The sequence below is a fragment of the Eucalyptus grandis genome, chromosome 11 (assembly GCF_016545825.1).
Source record: "Eucalyptus grandis isolate ANBG69807.140 chromosome 11, ASM1654582v1, whole genome shotgun sequence".
Lineage (NCBI taxonomy): Eukaryota > Viridiplantae > Streptophyta > Magnoliopsida > Myrtales > Myrtaceae > Eucalyptus > Eucalyptus grandis.
The window spans coordinates 43670396-43691724 of record NC_052622.1 but is presented as its reverse complement, the minus strand read 5'-3'; the positions used below and the strand labels follow the sequence as shown (position 1 = coordinate 43691724).

Sequence of the window (21329 nt, the reverse complement as noted above, 5' to 3'; positions counted from 1 at the left end):
TAATTATCTCGTTTTTGTTTTTTTGTTTTCCTATTTGTTTTGAGCTTTGTTTGGATTCGAGGTAAAAAGGGTATTTTTCAATAAAATAATGCTAGGAATATGAGATGAATTTACGTATTTGGTTTGCAGCAAGTAAACTGATAAATTCTAGTTGCGTATTTGAATATAAGTCATCATTCTAATGGACAACACGATTTGATATATCAACTTTTTAGTGGGTCGGCTCAGCTAGTGATGTACGAACATTCTGCATATCACGCTTAGATTCGAACTTCACTATCTACAGTCCCCTTTTATATAAGATTTGTAAATCCGATCTTGGTATGGGGTAATCTCCCTTCCTGCTAAACTTTTGCTAACAAAAGGAAAAAGGCTATCATCAATTTTGTATTTTTTTTTCGAAGTGTCCATTTTTGCTGTCAATGGACCAATTGGCAGCAAAAAGTTTAGAGAAAAAAGATTCGATTGAGAAGAGAATATTGCGGATGGATTCATTCGCCATGCATAAAGTACAACAGGGACCATTTCCTTTTCTGTTTTACAGATTTTCTAAACGATGAATGGCTCAGTTCATTACTTTTCTTTGGCCAGTCGAAACTGTCACTCCTTGAGAGGAAATTTGCTCTATCTTTTAAAGCTTGATTTTCTAATTACCCTGTGGAAGAATTAGTTGAAGCGATGAAAGTAGTCAGGCAACACATTTAGAAACATTTGTAAATTTGTCATGACAATCTGTCAGATAATCAAATAAATGCGACATATATGTAGACATGGTATGTATGACCAAACATAAAGCTATACCTTTTTTAAAGGAAAATTTCCATTTCTCTTTCACATCTTTCTCATGAGTAAGACTCGTGAACTGCTGTAATTTCCATGTAAGCGTCCGATTCATATTGCTTTTGGAATGCAAGGACACGTTTTGGAATTGGAGCTAGAAAAGTGCAATAAAAGTAAACTTTTAGGGGAAAAAAACTAAAATAAAAAAGAAGAAGCGAAAGCAGAAAGAATAGAGTAAGTCAATCTATAAAAATCTATAACCCTAACGGAAGTAAAAGAAGCAAGAGCACGGGGTGAAAATTATGCATCTTATAGGGATAATCATGGCTACTAGAAATATTGACCATAGAAATTAAGAATTGCGCTCAGGATTTCGGGCAAATAAATGAAATGGACCATTCAACATGTCCTGTTAAGCTCACAAAGTCCTCATTTGCTTTTGGGCAATTGATGCGTTTTCGATTGTCCAATCTTGAGCGTGTCTCTTGAAGAAAAAAAACAAGGCCATTCACGAAGCTTGTCGGGAATGACATAAGGGAATCATGAATTGGCGACATCGATTAACTTTGCCCCATTCCACTACATAATTCACAGACTCGGAATCGGTTGAATTAAATGGTCTAAATGGATGCAAATGCATACATCAGGTGCGTGTGATAATGTCTCCTACACGTCATTTTACCTTATTTGATCTTATATCTCTATCGAGGTAGGCGTATGGTGCATGGTGGACTTCGACCAAACGATGAGGAGGAGCTGAGAGATATGCTCAGCAGCCTCAATATTGGACTAATTGCCTCAATCAGGAGACATTGCCGAAAAGGCCTATCGTCCCTCGCTTCGAGCCTAGGCGAATGATGTGAATGGCTGACCTCTAAGCCTTCGAGAAAACCCCACCTCCTTGTTCGTGGATTTCAATTTCACGAACCCCATTCAATTTCTTTAATCAAATTCCAATTTCTTTGAACCCCACCCATCTACAATGACGGCGATACAAAACTAGGCATTAGTCTCCAATTGGTTATTTGATAATTAAACCCTATAAATCTGATCTTGGGTAATTCTTAATTTTTCTTTGTAGTGCTCAATAAAGGTTCATTATGCTATATTTAAACCCCAAATCATTTATAGTGCAATTTGCACTAATTCTTGAGTTCAGATTTAAAGTGGTGGTGGTACGGAGCACTAGCTATGTAGTCCTCTTTTTTTCGTGAATAATTGAGGCTGCCGTATCTTGTTTAGCAATCTAATTAAGGGGTCTTAATCAACATCAGACAGAGCAAATATTCTCAATTGATAATGTTTATTTGTCCCACGAAAAAAGTTTGCAATAACTTTCTTTGCCTTTTGGCAAAAGCCCTACTTTCGCTCCGCAGTATATGCTGACTCCTTTCGCCCTCGCGCCCCCTGTGGTGGGCAAAAGATAATTACTTTTGCCTAACCCTAAACACACTAGCAGCATGCTTATTTGTCAATGAAATCGGACTAAACAATGATTCGACTTAATTAAGCTTGGTCTCGTCATGATTAACAACGATAATCAATATCTTAGGATTGTCTCTTCTGCCAAAAGATCAAGGGGAGCAAGACCGGGAATACTAAAGGTGTTGGAATGATGTTATTTGTGCTGATAATGTCATTCATCATTAAAGTTCTTTATGAGGATTTACTATTTGTGCACGCGAATTACTTTATTTTATGCCCATGAACATGATGCGTTTAAGTATTTCACAATCAAGACAGTGTACATTTCGATGTTAGTAATTATCGGTTTATAAACAATAAGATATGCACAAATAGGTTCGTAAAATTAAAATACGCTTTCCCATATAATTTCTATTCAAATACCATATATCTTAACGGAATTAAGTGGGAAAGTCACCAACCAATTTATCGTAATCACGTGAAGCCATTGAACTTTTCAGATATAAAACATTTCCCTTCTCTCAAATGACCAACCCGAGGGAGGATGGGAGGAAGGAACGAAAGTTCCTTCCATCTTCCCTAGCGAGCCTCAAGAGTAGGGCACGCACGCTTTCTGAAATATTGAAAAGAAAACAGGTGACATGGCAAGAAATGATTGGCTGAAATCTCGGAAGGAAGGAAACGATACACGATGTAAATATAAATATATTCCTAGAAGTCATAAAAACCACAAGAAAGCGTGCATTAAAGTTAATGATGGTATAGGGTGGCGAGGAATGAAGGGGAAAGGAGACAAAGATTGGCGTGTCAGGTTCACAAACCCTCTTGGAATTCAAAACCCTAGACAATAGCACCATCCCCACGCCCAACCCCTCCCCCACTCCCTTCTTGTTTACTTGCACAGATTGCAAGAGGGGGGTTTCGTGGTCTTCAAAGAGTATGAAGGGCCATGAACTTGATCTCAGTTTTAACTTTTTCTTTAGGGTTCTCCCGGCTCTTTGTTTACCTTATCTCTTTTGCCAAACCACACCAAACCCCAATCTTTTTGTGAGTTCCATGGCTTGGGGATTTCTATAAAGGTTTTCGTTTGGCATGTTGCTAGGGGCTCTTCTGTTTATGAAAAGGTGGTGGCACATTCCCCCAATCGATTCTTAATCTTCAAATGAGATTTGAGTGCTTGGAATATACGCATTCGCTCAATAGTACAAACAGAGATACTACTGGCAAATTAGGGCAGATCTTTTGGCCGGTGGATGTTCGCCTCCAAAATGACTATAATGGTCCTATAATAAAGCGAAATGCGACAAATTATCATGGCTTTCATGGTAAATTACGCACTAAAATTAGAAAGATATTCATTAAATAGAATAAGAATTTGAATTTTTTCTATTTGTGTTGAAAATAATTGAATTTTTGAGTACAAGTGCTATGTGGGTGCTTGATTGCGGGTGGTTCAATGTATAAAGAGAAATGATTCATTTTTTTTTAAGGAATCGAGTATTTATCTAATTGAGTGGATGTGTAATAGATCGTTATTAAATATGTGTGAATTGGGCGGTGACTTGATAAAGAAAGAGGATAGTCTTTACTTTTTTATGCATGCATAATTTTGGAAAACAAACAAGTGAGACAATGTCCACTTTGACTCAATAATATAGACATTGCCGGTTTCCTCCACAAATTAGTTTCGCTACAAGCGGGTACACTAATCGCCACTACTTTGGCCACTTTGGCTTGATAATATAGATATTGCCATTCCCCCCCATAAATTAGTTTCAATACAAATGGGTACACTAATCACCACCACTCTACTGCGTCCACTTCCATATTCCAAATACGCTCTCACGTTCCAAAATTGCATGTTTAATTATATTCAGCGAATGACCCATAAATAGGTTTAGACCCAACTTTATGGGTTTAATATGTGTATTAAATAGTTCCACAATTTACTTAGACCCGACCCATTTCTATGACTCGTTTTTCACTTTTTTCTCCCTCACTCCACATTGTGCTGGCTCATTCTATTCTCTCACCTCAATTTGAGTATAAATTTTCTTAAATTGATTAAATATATAAATGTTTCAGCAATATGGGTTGGGTTAACTATGAGTTTAGTTTGTTATGAGTCACTAGATTTGTATTACATAAAAATTGATCAAAACAAAGTAAATGTGTCATTTTGAGTCAGACTATTCTTAACAAATGATTGTATGGATGTTTACTGTACCACTTCTACAATCCAAAGTGTAAAAGGTAGTTCCAGATGTGAAATTAAGAAGGCTATATTTCATACAAAAGTGCATAAAAGTAATTGCCTGCGTAGCGCATGCGTGGAAGCCAACATAAACAAAGCCTGATGTAATACGAGAATTCATGTAACCAACCCTATTACGTTAGGGGGAAAAGGGCCCTTTGTTGTCAAAGCACGAGGACGAATGTGGGCTGAGGACAGCCAATATTTTGTTCCTCACACGTGCTATTGTCTTTTCATTCCGGCCATGCACACGTGTTGCTGTTGAAAGGTTGGAGTTTCTTAATAGTAAAGCTAAGGAGACAAGGCATGTAGAGTTCTCCCTCCTTTTTCTTTCCTTTGTCCAAAAGCTACGGCGATTTTCGGGAGCTTCTCCATATAAAACCAGTTTAGGATCATTAGCTTTAAGAATAAATGGTCATATAAGCTGCGGCGACTTTAGAGCGTGATTTTAGATGGCAACTCCGGTGATTGGGGCCGTGATGAGCACGATGAATTGAGGGAGCAAGAGATGGAGAGTTCTTGATGAGAGATAGAAGTGAATAGTTCTTGATGAGAGATAGAAGTGAATAAGTTGAGAATTTGCGACGGGAGAGAGGGAGAGAGATGAGTCATTCATCGGCACCCGAGATTCAATGTCTGATATGTGATCACATGACTAGATGGAATGCCGCGAGAACACAGACAATGCAAGCAGGGAATCGTGCGAAATATCGATCTCGTTCCTTTACCACCAGTAAAAGAAAAGGGGTGTTAACCTTGTCATAAATGTTCAAAGCTTTTTGTTTTTTTCATAACCGAAGATCCGTCTGAGCCCCCTTACTGGGTCACAAGGTTCTAATAGCGTCTCGATGGCACATTCGGACCAAATAAATGTTCAAAGTTCATCCCTTGAATAAAACAGAAAAGCAGAACCTAATGGCAAACTCTTCCTTGTCCGGCAAATGATGGAAAGACGGACGCTGTGTTTGGACGGAGAAGCAAAAGGTGTTCGAATTTTCATTTTCGCTATTTTCTGATAAGTGATTCTCGTTCCTGCTATTATGCAGATGCGGGTTACAAAATCAAGTACATACAAGGGCTGCCCTTTTTTGGCCTTTCTATGAGTTACTGCAAAATAATTTATCGTTGAGATCCAATTACAAGTGGACGCGGGGCGGTCCAACGCTTGAACCTCACCTCAAAATAGTATGTCCGTCAAGAATCTCTCTATAGACCCCGGGCACCGGGAAGGTCGATCCACTGCAACTGGATTTCCACCTCTCCGCATTCGACGTTTTTAAGTCTGAGACACATGTCCTGGACGATCCTTCCTTCGCTCCATACGATGCTGCTCTCTTCGGAGAGGCAGTTAGTCCTACCCGGCTGTACTCTGGATATTATGGTGCCGCTCGGGAGACCTTGCAAATCCATCCTCAGGGCATCTATGAATGCTTTGATGTCAAACTCCGCATCCCCCATTTTGTCGTCCTTGCTGAACGTGTCGTGATCGTAAACCGTCTGAAAAATCAGGCAGAAAAATGAGAGATGGATTAGGCCATAACCGACATAGACTCCAACATGTCCTGCAGACCACTCTTATGCAGCTCAACGCATCGAATCCTGTTGTTCAACTTCCGTCAACTTTCAAAGCGAGGAAGAAAGTATGGATCTTTAAGAACTGCAACGGGGGTCAAGGAGGTAACAGATTTTTGGTAGCATTACAAGATTATTTGACCCACAAGGTATTGTTCTTACGGCGTTTCATGCGAACCTGACTAGTAGATATTCATCATTACAACATTAAAAGAAGAGCACAGCAAATGCCTAATTCTCAAACATAGAAAAAGAAAGACGCAAGGATGTATCAAAAGTTATGCTGTCCGATGAGGTTCTTTTGATGGCATCAACATGTTTCTTGAAGTTGCATATTTCATTTGTCAGAACAACTTGGTTCTATCTCTTAAGACTGCGGTGCAAACCAAACTGATCATCTAGTGAAGATTCATACGGATTCTTTCATCATATGTGTTTGCTCTTATCAACATTATATAACAAAATGGAGAAGCATGCGTAAAAAGATGCAGATGACCAGGCCTCTATGCTCGTGCCCCTGGAGTATTCAGATAAGAAATAATGCAGATGTGTTTGTCCATAGCTGTTCGCAGGTGTCCTCATATCGTGTCAAAAACCTGATCACATCGAGTCTCATGTGAATAAGAGCAACATATCCAAAAAGGGAAAGGCAAATTGACTACTCTATCTGTTCCCAGCCACATTTCATTGGTAATTAAAAGTTTAAACAACCATGAGTTCATGTCTTTTAAACAATAAATCAACAAAAGGCAACATATGCAAGTTATCAAAACCTTTGAAATGCTGAGAAAACCGGTCTCGTGCAATGTAATTTGAAGCCACTAGCCTTGGGTCTTACCAGTTTGATAGGAATATCAGGATCTGAAACAGAGAGCGTGAGATCTTCATTCCACTCTGGATTAACATCCTTCTTGATTACTCGAGTTTTCAGTTTCTGCATGGGAACATTTTCCTTCAGTCCAGATAAATAGAGGTCATCGATAACAAAAGAATGAATGCATTCGCACAAAATGAAGCGAACTACTCAAATCACAAGCCTTCTGCTTCGCATTCAGGCCATGCATTCCCATACAAATTCTCATCTTTCTTAACCTATCACACCGAACAAAATTACTTTCTGACATGTTAATTTACAACAGGTTAACGATGATACTACCTTATTCGCTCGAACATAATTGGCGTTGCAATGGAATGCAATTCAAAACGTGAGATTAAGAAAAGAAGAGGGAAACACAACGATGACAGCACCTGTTTACTCATCTTGATGACGATGTAAGGGTCGCTGGTGCGAACATCTCGAACGGCGAGATTAATACCCCTCTTTACGCGAATTCTGAGGAGACCCAACAAGGTCTCCATGAAAGATGTTCTAGAGGAAGGTGGTGTTGTTGGGGACGACGACATTCTCTCTTTCTCTCTCTCTCTCTCTCTACCCTTCCTCACACGCTTCCCAAGAATCTCCCTGCAAAAGAGCGCTAAAAACCACTGAATCTTTTTGATGTGGGGGTCAAACTGAAATCATCAAGATACATAAGATATAACGGGAAATCTGAAAACTGATGAAAGCTTTTCTCTACCTTGATATTCTTTTTTCTTTTTCTTTTTTCAAAAAAAAATATATTTCCCATGTAAGCAAGGAATTGTATACCTTTAAGGTGCGATCGAAGTTGGCTGTTTCTTGAGGGTTCGTCGGGGAAGACAAACACCACCCACCCTTGTTCTTGAGGTGGGTTGAGCAGGCTTAACAATGGGGGAAATGGCTGTACATTTCCCTCATAAATTTCACCAGACAGAGAAAGAGAGAGGAGAGAGAGGAGGACCGAAATTCCTGGAAGAGAAGAAGAGGAACGATCGGATGACATTTTCTTGTGTGTTTTGAGTGGAAATACAGTTTGATTGGAAGTCATGAAGCGCGAAGCAGACGATTGCTATATTTGGTTTTTTGTTGAACATGTTATCAAATCAAATTGTCCAGTTTCATCTACTTCATACTATTAGATATAAGACAACACTTTATCTAATAACTATATATAGCACTGTTTCCAATATTCAGACAAGCAATTATACTTATGTATCTCTCTTTCTTCGTCTTTTTCCTTAAATTATATATATATATGAATTAGTAGATTGAAATATGATAAAATGTTTTTATAGTTATGTTTATCATTCACTTCCATATAATCCCTGAATTTTTAATTTGCACAATGTAATCCTTGAACTTTAACTCAATATATAATGTAATTTTTGAATTTTGAATTTGTTTAATGTAATTACTATACTTTTGACATGTTTAATATAGTTTATGAATTATGTGAAAATGTTTATTATTATTATTCCATAAATTCAAGTTTAAGAACAACATTACGGACTACATTGAATATATATTAAAAGATTAAAGACTATATTAAACAAATTAAAAGTTCAGGGATCGCTTGATATATTGGATTAAAGTTTATGAACCGGTCGTGTGATTCTCTCCCAAGAACTAACTACAGTGCCTGAAATTGATACAAAAACCTAAAGTTGGTGCATCTTTTGTACAAGTTTCAAAATTAAGGGCTAAAATGGACAAAACCGTGCAAAGTTAGGGACCTTTGTGAAAATAGGCCGAATATAGATGGTCCCTTTCCCGCGCTTTCTGCACGATCCTTTACCTGACGATGTAAACCCCATCGTCTCCTCGTCGGAGCTCGACGGAAGGAGGCGATCGATGGAGGAGGAGCCGTGGGAAGCGCTCGACGTCGACGACTCCGACCTCTCCAGCTTCCGGCGCCCCCCCAAGCGCCGCCAAACCCTAGCCGATCCCCCGATTTCCTCATCCGTTCTCCGGCCCTGCTCTCGCCGCTCCTCCCAACCCCCGTCGCCGCATCCCAGCCCGCCGGCCCTAGCTTCCCAACTACCTCCTCGGTCCCCGAGCCCGGACTCTCTCCCTCCTCCCGAATCTCCGCCGGGAAGAGAAGAGGAAGCGAAGGGCGAGCGGAGAATACCCGGGCCGGCGGGAGCAGTTCAGGCGGCGATGCGGCGGAGAGGTCGGAGGTCGGAGGAGGGGTTCCCGATAGCCGGAGGCGAGGAGGAGGAGGACGCGACCCCGATTCCTACGCAGGAGTATATAAGGAGGGCTCTGGAGAATGGGGATGAGGACGATGGCGATTTCACGCTCGATCCATGGGTTTGTGCGGTGGAATTCGTGCGGCGGCAAGGTATTGAGGTTATGGTATCGAGTTAAGGGGGTTTTTGACTGTCGGTTTTTGAGATTGTGAGTTTGACGATTTTGTGGGTTTGGATTTATGTTTTTCAATTGTTGGATGGTGAGATTGTAATGCTTTCGCCGGTTGATTCTATTGTTAGGGTTGGTGGATGGTGATGGAGTGGCCATTGGGACGCCTCTGTGCTCCATCAAGAGAGGAACTGTCCCTGATAAAGTGTCACAGGTCTTCAGATTCTTTATCCAACTTCAATTGCTGAGATGAATGCTAGGATTTTCGACTTGATAAATGCAATCATGATGGAGGAAAACGGAGCAAGGAATAGCTATTTGACAATTTATTTGATTTGGCTACTGGCTTATTTTAACAAATGGAGTAGAAGAATCTGACTATGTCAAACTTGGGCCATGATAGGATACAGGAAACACACCCACCCGATCCCAGTCCCAAAGCAAAGCAAATCTCAGAATTTAGAACTTGAAATGGAAAGTTCATTTCTTGGTAAAATGTACTAGAAAATTTGAAAGTACTAAGGAAGCTGGTCTTTTGATTTCTGGTGAAAAATGAAAATAAGAAATTTCAAACAGACTGCCACCATTCCTTTCATGTATTGTGGAGAGGAAGATTTACAGACAGCCGAGTCAAGTAACATTTGGCTAATTCTTTAACAAGTTGGAATCACCATTTGTCTGATTGTCGTTTGGATATGACTAGGTTGTTGCAATTGTCAAATCTTGCACTCCAAATGGCCTTGGTGATATGATGGTGACACTTAAGGTATACCCAGTTCATACTACTTACATTGATCTGCTTTCCAGTGTACTCGGGACGGCTTCCAGGCAGAATATATAGAACTTATGAATGTGATGTTAAATATTTCAGGATCCAACAGGTACAGTGGATGCTACTATTCATCGCAAAGTTCTGCAAGAGAAGGATTTTGGGAAGGAGATATCTGTTGGTTCAGTTTTAATTCTTCAGAAGGTTCTATGATTCACACCATCGAAAAATTTAAACTGGTGTTACTATTATATTATTTGATTTTCTTGATTGCATGACAATCACTTATTATGTGCTTCAATATATGGTAGTTAGATGGAGCTTTTTGCTTCTTGAGTTTCTTTAATTTGTATATTTCTGATTATTCTGCTAAGGAGCTCATAGAGGTGCTTTGTTTCAGGTTGCGGTGTTTTCACCTTCACGCTGCACTTGCTATCTCAACATAACTTTGAACAACATCATAAAGGTATGGTAACTCAGCAAGTGTTTAGAATCTATATGGCATAGTAAGCATTTTGTTAATATGATTTTGTTTTATGTCATGAATCACTACTATATACCCTGGCTATTGCCACTCAGTTCTCGTGGTAGATTGTGGACCCTTGGGGAGAGTGCTTTCTGGATCTCAACTATCTTATTTACTGACAACAAACTTTCAGTCTGAATTGACAAGTTCGAAAGACCTTGTGAAAATTGATTCTGCAATTCTTCAAAAACTTAGACAAAAAAAGAAATTCCTGCAGGTCATCTCTAAGGACAGTGGACCTCCATCAAAAGAGAATTGTTCTCTTCCAGCTAAAGAATGTTCTTCCAGTTTGGGTAGTTCTTCAGTCTTATATGCTCTATTGGTAGACACAATACTTCCTCTTAAGTTCTTGAAGCATTTTAATACATCCATTGTTTTACTGATTAAGGCTTGGGTTGGCAGAGATTCGGGAGAAATCCAGCATGCAAGAGAAAGCATCGTCCCAGTTAAGTGGGAGAATAGAGGGAATCTTGAGTAGTTTAAAGCAAGCTACTAATACGAAAGAGAGAACAGTTCATTGTCCACAGTACGAACAGGCTGGAGGGGTACAAGGGACCGACTCTTGCAGCGACCAAACTAGCAGAAACCGTGACATTTCTATGGTTAACGAACCATCACCAGCAGCACATGATGAGATAAGCCAATTTAGGGCAGCTAGGGGTGGTGAGACTATGGATTGTTCTACATCAGAAAACATTGAGCGCAATGACACAAGGTCGGGCATTGCAGAAGTTTCTGACGATAAAGATGGCATTAGTGTAGATCGAATGAGGAAGCAGAAGCAGCAGCAGCTTAGTTTGAGAACTTCACTCCTGCAGTGGACTGATGAACAACTAGAGGAGCTCATGGATTGCGAGTGACGATGAACAAACTTAAAGATCCTTGGATGAGTTGTGCTTGGCTTACAACATGGCAATGGACTGGACAGCATGAATTGCTTCTTCGGTGAGTTGAAGATTTTTGTTTGCTCTTTTTGTTTTTAACCCTTACCCTGGTATCCCTTTTCAATGTTGAGCATCACTTCATTTTTCCTAATCCAGATGAATCCATCAACACATCACTCACTTTTATATGGCCTACGCCTGCTTTCTGGTCATTTAGGTGAAAACACAGAGTCACTTTGTCACGTCTAAAGATAGAAATTATGCACATCTTTAAGATGAAAATCTCGAAGCTATTCAAACGAAAGCTTTTCAATTAGATGATTATTTCTAGGATGATCGTCAACATTGGAAGGCGGACGGTTCCTTGAGAAACTTAATGCTCAGACAAATCATATGCTTCAGTCAGATTTTCTGACAATAGGATAGGTACAGCAACTCGGAATTACAGATTCGATTGTGCTGATTCATTTCGCCTCCCGAGTGAACTCATCTGTCTCCTTAGAGCAAATAAATTCATGACTGGGGTTATAAGATTAGATACTCTCGGCAGAGTCAAAAGAAAATCCACCTTTAAAACAATTGAAATTTATTCTAAATTTTGGACGATGCATTAATCGGAAGAAGAAGAACAGAAAAGGAGGAAAACAAGGCTGCTTGTGAAGATCTTAAAAGAGGCGTGTGCCAAACGTGGAGGCATCCGTCTGGGTAATTATAATTAAGATGCAGTGAAGACAGAAGACACGAAGTTAATTAGCAAAACGAGGCAAAGCTGTTCAATAATAATTATGAGAAGTAGGCCTGTCAATGGATGGGTATGGTCTAATTCAAATTGATCTATTTTATGCAACACAAATTTAACAACTCATACCTAAATATTTTCCTCTTCAAATTGTTGTCATTAACAAATAAGCGGTCCCATAAACTGGTCCATTGAAGGTAGTGATGAAAGTCGGGGGTCAAGACATAGACAAGGCATGAAGGTAGTGATGAAGGTCCGACTCGGTCATCATAAATCATGAAATAGGTGTAGTTTCGAGTAATATTAAGGTTCCGGCCCATCCATAAATCATGAAACAAGTTCCGACTCTTTGATCATTCACATTCAAATTCAAGACGTTAATCTCAATAGTTTGGTTGGCAACATATATCTGGCGATTAATATACGTTTTTTTAATTTTATAACCTAGGAAAAGCTCTGAATATCACTTTTGTATTTCCCCGCGTCAACTTTGAACATACACATAAAGATGGCTAATTATACCTATGATCACAACTTTATGTTCTGCATTCAGATTGGTCCCATCTATCCTATGATCACAAAACGCAATGCACTTTACCCATTTACTTGGGGCCTTTTATTTTAGGACCTATTAAGGTCAAGTCCTCAGATTTAAAGTGACTCATAGGTGACCAATTTATACAAATTTAGATACAAGACCCATTTTGACAGGGTAAGAATTAATGATATGAGCAAACAAAGATCTTGCCTCACAGCTCGAATTACGAACTCCAATGTAGTATATATAAACCGAAACAAAATTGGACCATACATACAAATTGGCTCGACATGAACAAGACCTGCTGAGCCGGAATTCAAGAACGTATATCCTCTTTTGACCTCTTGACTCTACCATCAGGGTGAAAAAATGGTTCTCATCTTTCCTTACCTATCACGCTGGATAGAATGTTGGCATTCAAAGATTAACCCATGAACCATGCATGCGGGTGGCTGTATCAGCAAATTGGATTCCTCGATGCAAAATAGAACTGGTGCAGGATGCGAGATAAGAACCTCACGTCAAAAATCCCAGAAGCTTGGCCAGACCAGTTTAAGACTACAGAAACAACTTCCTCAATCGCTCAGCAGAAAGTGATGCTCTTTTGTTTGTTGGTTCGAGAACCAGCGCATGGTCAAAGTCTGCAGACAGCAAAGGGGAAGAAACCTTTAGTCATCAGGACCAGAGATAAACAACTGAGAAGTGCCACAACGTCAAAAATTAGCTAGTAAGATGCCCCATAGTGTACTCTTGTCATTCAAACAGTATTGAGCATTTGACTAGAGTGAATCAACATTCAGTTTTTTCTATAATCCTAATAGACTATCCAAACCACTTGGCATGAACCAGCTATTATGTTAAAAAGTGGCCTATTCTTCTCTTTTCTTTTCTTTTTGCTGCAAAATGAGGAAATTACTTGGTCCAAGTAACAAAACTACCCATTCAATCACATGTTATATTCCTCTAAGATCTACAATCCAATATTTCCCCTTAAGTAAATGTTATTTTACACTAAACTTTTGCCTATTTTACACTAAATTTTTGCCTTTTAGATTGACAAAATTATTTAGACTAACACGTCAGTCCAAATAACAGCCTGCATTTCCAGGGTTTTTACTCAGTCTGTAGCTAATGGCTACCAAACATTACTTAGCATTTAGATTAAATCGGCAATACAAATAGAACCTCGTGAGATCCATTGCTTACCTTCAATTGCCTCCTTGTAGTAGCCAAGCATCTCTCTGGCTGTGCCTCGTCGTAAGTAGGCCTTTATGTTCTGGAGATTTTAGAAATAACCCAAAACTCAGGGACTTTTTATAAGACTCTTCAATATGCAACCAGAAAAGTACTTGTCCATCTTAGTAAGATCTCCACAAGCATTCACACCCACAAGAAGGGAAAGAAATATAGAAAAGTCTCAGGATCAAGAAAATTTGATCGTGTCCAAATTTATACAGGAAATAAAACTCCAGGATCTCCGTTTGCTAGAAACCTTACTGCTCGCAAAAATGATGTCATGTGCAAAGTAACAATAATAATTTCTATTTTCCATTATATACGTCACCAGAGACTATGCAAGTTGGTCCACATTATAACTGCTTATCCTTCATCCTGCTGTGGCTGTTCGGAAAGATCCAGACTCCCAGCACCAGAATAAAGGGACCCATGCTCCACAAGACAACCAATTTAAAGGACAAGCTTGCATCAAAACCGCCTAGGAGGAACTACCATTCTGATGTTAAGAACCATCCTTGGAATTTCCTATTCCAGGTAAAAGGAGGGGGAAAAAGTTTTCTCTAAGATGCCATATAAAGAAACTCACCAACCCCTTAGATAAAACACAGAGATCAATAGCACACCAGTGTTCCAACTCATTCATTCATCTTGCATCTTCCACAACTACATCTTGGGAACACTGCATCTCTCATCATTCTAACAGAAACATGAAAAGCAGGGCCTAAGACGTTATCACTGAGCTTTACACTTGACTGTTCTCAAGAAGAACGTTACCTTTTTATCAAGACTGATGGCTTTTGTAGAATCTGCCTCAGCTTGAAGAAAACTGAAAATCAGAGAATAAAAAATATTACCAGAACATCAGTATCCTAAGACATGATATATACATATCAAAGCTCTAACATCAACCATGATGGTACCTTCCGAGTTCTAGATATGCTGCTGCTCTGTTACTGTAATATGTAGCATTATTGCCACTTAGCTTGATAGCTTCTGTATAAAAACTAATTGCCTTCTGCCACTGTTTTTCTTTAAAGGCTTGGTTTCCCTAGAGAAGATACAAAAGATGGTCAGATTCAAAATGAAAAACAGGAGGCACAAATGTAGATTCACATCAGAGTAGAGTATTTTAGTCATCTTTCTCTATTGCAATAAAATAAATGTGAACTTAATATTAAGCAAACATATGAACCAATATGTTTTTTTATACATATTGCATCATCACCCAAAATTTCCAGTACTCAATTGTTCCAACAATCTCAAGAAGAGAGAAAAATTGCACAACAAAACTCGCTCACAGTTACTCAAATAAATAACCAGAAGTCATATATAAAACCCTTTGGGTTGACATCTTTACTGTTCATTTTCCTTTTCCCTTGCCTCTATCCTTAGCAAGAAGAAGCATTGATTCAACAGTATCTTTCGCTCATGATTGGAGACAACCTCACTCTCGCATTTCTCACAATCCCCTCAAAAGTTGTAATGAAGGGAAAAAAGAAAACTTGAACCGACCTTCTCTTTTGCAATTTCAGCTGAGTCTTCCCGTGTAACAGCATCTTTTGTCAGTTTTGACTTGCTGGCTATGTCAGCCTGTTCTTGCAAGGTTGCATACATGGCATTAACTGTGTCCAATAAAAATCGATCCCCCCCATTCCTTGCTATGAGAGACACAGAGACAGGACACTTGTCATGAAATCCCACAGGTACTGAGACCTGAACGAGAAAAACGATGGAGAGAAGGTTTAAGCATACTAAATAGTATACGACTATTTCAAAGCAATCTTTCCAATAGAAGCCAACTAAATATAGAAATAACTTGCCAAATAACATTCTTTAGGGTCAGACATTGTACGTGATGTAGTGTGGTCCTTAGCTGAGCACAGAGAGAGAGAGAGAGAGAGAGAGAGAGAGAGAGAGAGAACCTGACAGCAGCCAGATACGCTGGCAATACTCAACAAACTAAAAGCGCGGCTCTGGTAGTCTTCAGATTGCAGCTCTTTCCCCCCAAGTTTTGGAGGAGGGTCAGCAACGGTAGGAATAACCAGAATTCCATCATCCTTTACAATAATGAAGAAATCACAAAAGAAAGAATTAAAGCAAACAAATGCTATAGAATTGTTATTGCTAAAAGAAAAGCTCATTTATGCTCTGTGAATTACAATAGCCTAGTGAGTTTTTCAATAGCCAAACAGGAGATGGATGGAAATTAGGAATCACAAGGTATAAGACAAAGGATCAGCATAAATATAAGGATGCCCATTTGCTTAAAATAGATAACTGGTGCATGTCAAAAAAGCAGCTTTTCATACAGCAAAAGTAAAGCTGTATGCATTATAATTTGACTCCATGCAAACCCCAATGTTGAAGGCTCATGCATTTGAATGTGCATTTCAAGTACTTGAGAATCGGTCCAATGAATTATCATACACATCTATGGTGAAGAAAGGATTTTTCTGCCTATATAGAGAAAAGGTAAAAATCTCAGGAATTTTAGATAGCTATAAGAAAGATGAATTAAATTGTGTCCTATTAACAATAGGCAGATTAAAAGGTACAAAGCTCCTTCACCTGACAAAAATTCATTGTTTAATGGCCTAAATATATCAATTCTTTAACATGCAGACTTATAACAGAAGCGACTTTGATACTTAAACATGCAGATATCTAAAGGTGCTATTTTCTAGGATAGAAATAAGTAACGGAATGTGATTTTTACATATGGCGGCATTCAAATATGAAGGCAGTCTCTAAACTCACTCTTCGCCAAACACTTACACATAGTTTGGTAGGACCATGAGGGAGGAAAAAGGATTCTAAAAGCACAATCATGTTCGATGGAGGGAAAAAGGAGGGAAAAGATTATACAAGATTGGTGAAGTCAATTTTATGTACATTTTACATTCCCTATCATTTACACCAAAAAAAAAAATCATACAAAATGGCAAAAAATTTATATAATAGATAACAAAAGAACTAAACTTATTTATGCTGCTTGAATCTGAATGACAGGCTGATGAACACGAAGTAAATGGAAACAACATGCAGTATGCTCTATTTATTTTGACAGTTCAGAGTCCACAGCAGCAGGCTGAGTCATCTACCAGAAAATACAAGTGATGACAGTTATGCAATTTCCATGCATTCAATTCTTCATGTTTCAAGCATGTAAGCACTCACCTTCAACAGCGAGTTGATAGCTGATCGCATTTCATTCCTAATTAATCTGCAATTTTCAATGTCCACTTCTGCTGTCTGTGGCATGTTATGCAACTGTTTTGAGATGACAGCATCCAGAACAGGATTTGCAGAATGAATCCATTCTTCATGATTAGTAATGAATTCATGCCTGTGTTACAGAAAGGGCCTACTAAGTTTAGGTACTTAAACTAATAACATTTCATAAATTGGCAATGCAAGGACAAGTTGGTCTCACACTGTGAATCTACATGGTTCCCACAGATGCCAAAAAGGAATTCAACTCAAACACAATACGAACCCACACCCCCATGAATAAAACTTACCTTTGAACAAACATAGCAACGTCTGCGAGATCTCTAATAGAAGATCTTTTCAAATCACCATTAGTCTTCTTGGCAGGAGATGCTTTCAAGCTTGGAACTTTGGAATTGAAATATGACTCCAGATTTTCATGCTTCAAAATTTGCCCTAAGAAGTATGAACTTATTAAAATTTGTGGAGGAAAAAAAAATCAATGAATCAAGAGGAACTTGAACCATTCTTCCAGTGGACTCACTTCCATACAGCTTTTCTGTTGCTTTAACAACCACCTGAACAACCCTGTCTACAGAAATCTTTAACAACTGAAAACAATCATCAGCTATTATCATCTGTCTTGGATTACGTTGAACTGCAAATGGAACTTGCAGCAGCACATGGCCAACTCGGCGCAGAATAGAAGGATCCTTCGCAAACCATCCTGCAATAGCAATTTCACAGTAGTGCCAACAATGAGCCAATGAATTTGAGAGAGAGAGAGAGAGAGAGAGAGAGAGAGAGATTTTCACAATCTCATTACTTTTACAACCAAAAATAATTTATACATGAACAATGCTCCGGGGAAAGCAAACCACTCTAATATCCTTCAATTCAGGTGTATAGAAAAAGTGAATGCTGCAGTTCAGCTTTCTTGCGGTCACACATGTCTTTACAATAGAATATAATCAACATATGTTGTCTCCCTAACCAATGCTCCAGCCTTTCTCTTAGGTAGGGCAACTCATTGAAAAGAATAAGACATTCCCACTCTTTAGTTCCCAAGTGCATAGTCATGTATGAGTTCTCTCCATAAAAAAAAGTCGTATATGCTGGTACCATGGACATCAAATGTAGGTATACGCACAATTTGTAATTATCAACACAAGTACACACATACCCACTGTATCCAAACTTGTCGAGACTGGTAGAACTCCCATGTTCGAAATTGTGCCATGTGAGGATCTGAAGCCTATGATGTCGCAATATGCTGCTGGCACTCTCACACCACCTATAGTATCAATACCTGCAATGACCAAGAAGCATTTGATGAAACTTATCCTACAGGTTGCATTTTCCGAATCAATTTTTCAGCAAAACATTTTTTACAGCATAAGCACGCATGCCTATCTTAAACAATTCAAACTTCTGACTGGTTTTTGCTAATCACTCCCGCATTTGTTACTGAAACCAATTGCCAGATTAAACGAGAAAAGAGTGAATGGTATCAGGCTTAAAAAGAGCAAATGCCCCTGTGGAAGACTAACAAGTGGAAAGGCGGATGCAAGCCATCAATAAGATTCAGTATATCCTTACCTAAAGAGAAGTCAACAAGATTAGCAGCGACAGACACAGCAGCTCCACTGCAGGACCCACCGGGTACCCGTGCAGTCACTGCAGGATTTGTGGGTGTACCGTAATGCTTATTTTGTCCATTTATACTGGGAAACAATAGGCATGAGGCAAGGTAATTAAGTTGGCAAAAAGATATTCAGGGGAAAAAAAAAGAGTCTTTTACTCAATGAACTAGCATAGAAAACTACATGTGCGAGTCCCTTGGACCATGCGGGGATCATATTCAACAGCACATATTTAGAAGATGGTAACAGTCGAATGATTGAAAGGGTTCATACCTAAATGCCAATTCGTCAACAACAGTTTGCCCAACACAAGTAGCACCTCCTTCAACGAGAGTGGACACAACTGTCGATGTTCGAGCAGCCGCTTCATGCGTCTTCTCCCAGTCAGGATGGCCAAACCCCGTCACATATCCCTCGATATCAAATCTGCAGGAATAAGAAATTTTATAAAAGCAGGCTGAGTCAATTTCACTTCGCCGCATTGAATACAAATATTCGCAGAGAGCAGAATGATGAAATGCCAGTTCCCAACTTCCCATCCCAACGAGGAAGAGGGAAAAAAAAGCTACTAGACCGAGCAATCAATTGACACTCTTTCCCTCTCTCAAGCGTCCATCAATACTAGGCAAACAAGTTCAGTCAGCAACTCTACTCGGAACTATCGAATGAAGACAAAAGGCACACAAGCAAAAGGACGCGACTGGTTATCGAAACATTCAGATAAAAACACGCAATTCCGACTCCGAAAGTACGAAACTTCCGTAACATCATTACGCAATCCGCTCCGCAACCGCAAAAGGACTCGACTTTCAAGTCCGCCCCAGCGAAAAGCGCTCGGGGAACGAAAAGAGAACGATCGTCGACAATCAGCGAAACGGGATTCCTCCAGCAAGGCACGGAAACGAGGACGGACGACGAAAAGAAGAGCGAGGAGCGGGAGAGGGAGGAGGCACGTACACGTCGGAGGCGGCGAAGGAGAGGCCGGTGAGGGGGTGAGGGGCTTTGGGAGGGGCGGGCTGCGGAGGGGGGAGGAGCTGGAGCTTGCGGACGAAGGCGCCCAAGTCTTCCCGGACGGCGCGCTTCAGCTTCCTCGTCATCAGCACAATCCCGGCGATGCCCAGCCCCAGGAGCACCCACAGATTGGCCGACTGCGAGGCCATGTCCGCCCAGCTAGAGAGAGAGAGAGAGAGAGAGAGGGGATAAGTCGATGTTGAGTAGAAGAAGGAACCAAATGGAGGAGGAAGTAGAGTAAAAACGATGATGTAAGAAGTTGGCAAAGGGGAAACCTAGGCGGTGGAGAGGAGGGGACTTGGGCTGCGTTTGGCAACCACTTTGCCAAGTATCTTTGAGCCCCTAAAGATGTTTAGGCTAAAGTGGGGTGTTTGGCAAAAACATTTGAAGCCCCATTTGGAGAAGGCCAGCCTTGTGAAGGCTGAAAGCCCAAGGCAGGGGAGGACCCGCCTTGGGCTTTCGGCTTTTCGGCATGCCCGCTCGAGTCTTTTTTTTTCTTTCCAAAATTATCCTTACGAACATTTTGTTTTCCCGTGTTTTGCCCTTGCGAGGAGTACCGTTCATCTTCTCCGTCGAGGGTGGCACCGCCGCATTGCTCGGGTCGGGCTCATCTTCTCCGTCGAGGTGGCGCCGGCGGCAGCTTGCTCGAGTCGCGCGACCACCGGCGAGGTCGCGCGACCGGCGCGGCCCTCGCCGAGATCGCGTGACCTCGGGCGAGGGTTGCGTAGCGTTGGCGACGCCGATCGGGGTCGCGCGACACGGTGCCCGACCCTCGCCGAGATCGTGCGACTCGGGCGCGGCCCTCGCCGAGGTCCCCCGACCTCCGGCGAGGGTTGCGTAGCCTCGCGACGGCCAACGGACCGTTCTCGAAGGTCCGGTGACGTCGCGCGACGCGCGCGCCTTGCGCCCTGCATCCGGGTCGCCGAAGGTCGCGACGGCGTCGCGCAACCTTGCCGCCCCCCAGATCCGGGTCGCCGAGGTCGCGACGGCGTCGCGCGATCTCGCCGCCCCCGGATCCCGGGTCGCCGGAGGTCGCGACGGCGTCGCAAGACCTCGCGGGCCCGGATGGGGGTCGCCGGGAGGTTGCAACGGCGTGGCGCGACGCCGCGACCTCGCCGGCCCAGATCCGAGGTCGCCGGAGGTCGGCGAGGGTCGCCGCCGGCCGCCGGATGCCGCCCCCCTTGGGTTTCATTTTTTTATTTTTTTGATAATTTTTTTTTTTTTTTACAAAAGTCATTTATCTCCCAAACACTATTTTGCTCAAAGCTACTTCACAAAGGGCTTTTAAATTACAATTTACCAAACACAGTTTGCATTTTAGAAACACCTTCAACTCAAAGGTCTTTGATTTTCCTAAAGACTTTCCCCAAAAGTCTTCCCAAACGCACCTGGATTGGACCCGTGCGGCTCCCGCTTTTGGCACCGCGGTTCGCGTCCAATGCCCAATTTAGGGTTCGTTCTTCGATTGGAGACTCTCGGCTCCCCACTCGAGTTAGTGAGATATCCCAAGGAGCACCGTATGAGA

The 21329-nt window shown here is 40.9% G+C and overlaps 3 protein-coding genes across 5 annotated transcripts; 1 reads left to right on the top strand and 2 right to left on the bottom strand.

Annotated features, from left to right (window-relative positions):
• Positions 1–5558: 5558 nt before the first annotated feature.
• LOC104425837 (protein C2-DOMAIN ABA-RELATED 4) lies at positions 5559–7487 on the bottom strand. Its single transcript, XM_010038650.3, has 3 exons — positions 7280–7487; positions 6870–6965; positions 5559–5956 (listed from the first exon to the last, which is right to left on the bottom strand). The coding sequence occupies exons 1-3, from the start codon at positions 7433–7435 to the stop codon at positions 5666–5668; spliced, it is 543 nt and encodes a 180-aa protein (XP_010036952.1). The 5' UTR covers positions 7436–7487; the 3' UTR covers positions 5559–5665.
• Positions 7488–8690: 1203 nt separating this feature from the next.
• On the top strand, positions 8691–17279 carry LOC104425839 (homologous recombination OB-fold protein). 2 transcript variants are annotated; one of them, XR_721739.3, is made up of 8 exons: positions 8691–9231; positions 9380–9462; positions 9952–10014; positions 10120–10221; positions 10418–10483; positions 10761–10836; positions 10946–11488; positions 16950–17279. XR_721739.3 is itself a non-coding variant. In XM_010038654.3 (7 exons), exons 1-7 carry the CDS (start codon positions 8742–8744, stop codon positions 11401–11403), a joined length of 1338 nt encoding a protein of 445 aa, XP_010036956.2. In that variant the 5' UTR covers positions 8691–8741; the 3' UTR covers positions 11404–11709. The 2 variants fall into 2 exon arrangements, 1 of the variants encoding a protein (XP_010036956.2); XM_010038654.3 differs by lacking the exon at positions 16950–17279 and having other exon boundaries at positions 10946–11709.
• On the bottom strand, positions 12817–20100 carry LOC104425838 (outer envelope protein 64, chloroplastic). Of its 2 annotated transcripts, XM_010038652.3 has the most exons (14): positions 20080–20100; positions 19751–19963; positions 19067–19219; positions 18750–18874; positions 18334–18459; positions 17695–17877; positions 17462–17606; positions 17118–17286; positions 15863–15997; positions 15453–15653; positions 14861–14988; positions 14715–14766; positions 13911–13980; positions 12817–13345 (listed from the first exon to the last, which is right to left on the bottom strand). In XM_010038652.3, exons 2-14 carry the CDS (start codon positions 19951–19953, stop codon positions 13263–13265), a joined length of 1773 nt encoding a protein of 590 aa, XP_010036954.2. In that variant the 5' UTR covers positions 19954–19963; positions 20080–20100; the 3' UTR covers positions 12817–13262. The 2 variants fall into 2 exon arrangements, with proteins under 2 accessions (XP_010036954.2, XP_010036953.2); XM_010038651.3 differs by lacking the exon at positions 20080–20100 and having other exon boundaries at positions 19751–20028.
• Between the last annotated feature and the right edge of the window lie 1229 nt (positions 20101–21329).

Excerpts from the sequence above, each read along its gene's own strand:
- LOC104425838 (XM_010038652.3), bottom strand. The coding sequence starts at position 19,953 with ATGGCCTCGCAGTCGGCCAATCTGTGGGTGCTCCTGGGGCTGGGCATC. Across the intron at positions 18,460-18,749 it reads TCTTGTTGACTTCTCTTTAG|GTATTGATACTATAGGTGGT; the intron begins GTAAGGATATAC and ends TGGTCATTGCAG. Across the intron at positions 15,998-17,117 it reads CTATCAACTCGCTGTTGAAG|GATGATGGAATTCTGGTTAT; the intron begins GTGAGTGCTTAC and ends ATTATTGTAAAG.
- LOC104425837 (XM_010038650.3), bottom strand. The coding sequence starts at position 7,435 with ATGTCGTCGTCCCCAACAACACCACCTTCCTCTAGAACATCTTTCATG. Across the intron at positions 6,966-7,279 it reads TCATCAAGATGAGTAAACAG|AAACTGAAAACTCGAGTAAT; the intron begins GTGCTGTCATCG and ends GTTCCCATGCAG. Across the intron at positions 5,957-6,869 it reads CTGATATTCCTATCAAACTG|ACGGTTTACGATCACGACAC; the intron begins GTAAGACCCAAG and ends CTGATTTTTCAG.
- LOC104425839 (XM_010038654.3), top strand. The coding sequence starts at position 8,742 with ATGGAGGAGGAGCCGTGGGAAGCGCTCGACGTCGACGACTCCGACCTC. Across the intron at positions 10,222-10,417 it reads CAGTTTTAATTCTTCAGAAG|GTTGCGGTGTTTTCACCTTC; the intron begins GTTCTATGATTC and ends GCTTTGTTTCAG. Across the intron at positions 10,484-10,760 it reads CTTTGAACAACATCATAAAG|GTCATCTCTAAGGACAGTGG; the intron begins GTATGGTAACTC and ends AAATTCCTGCAG.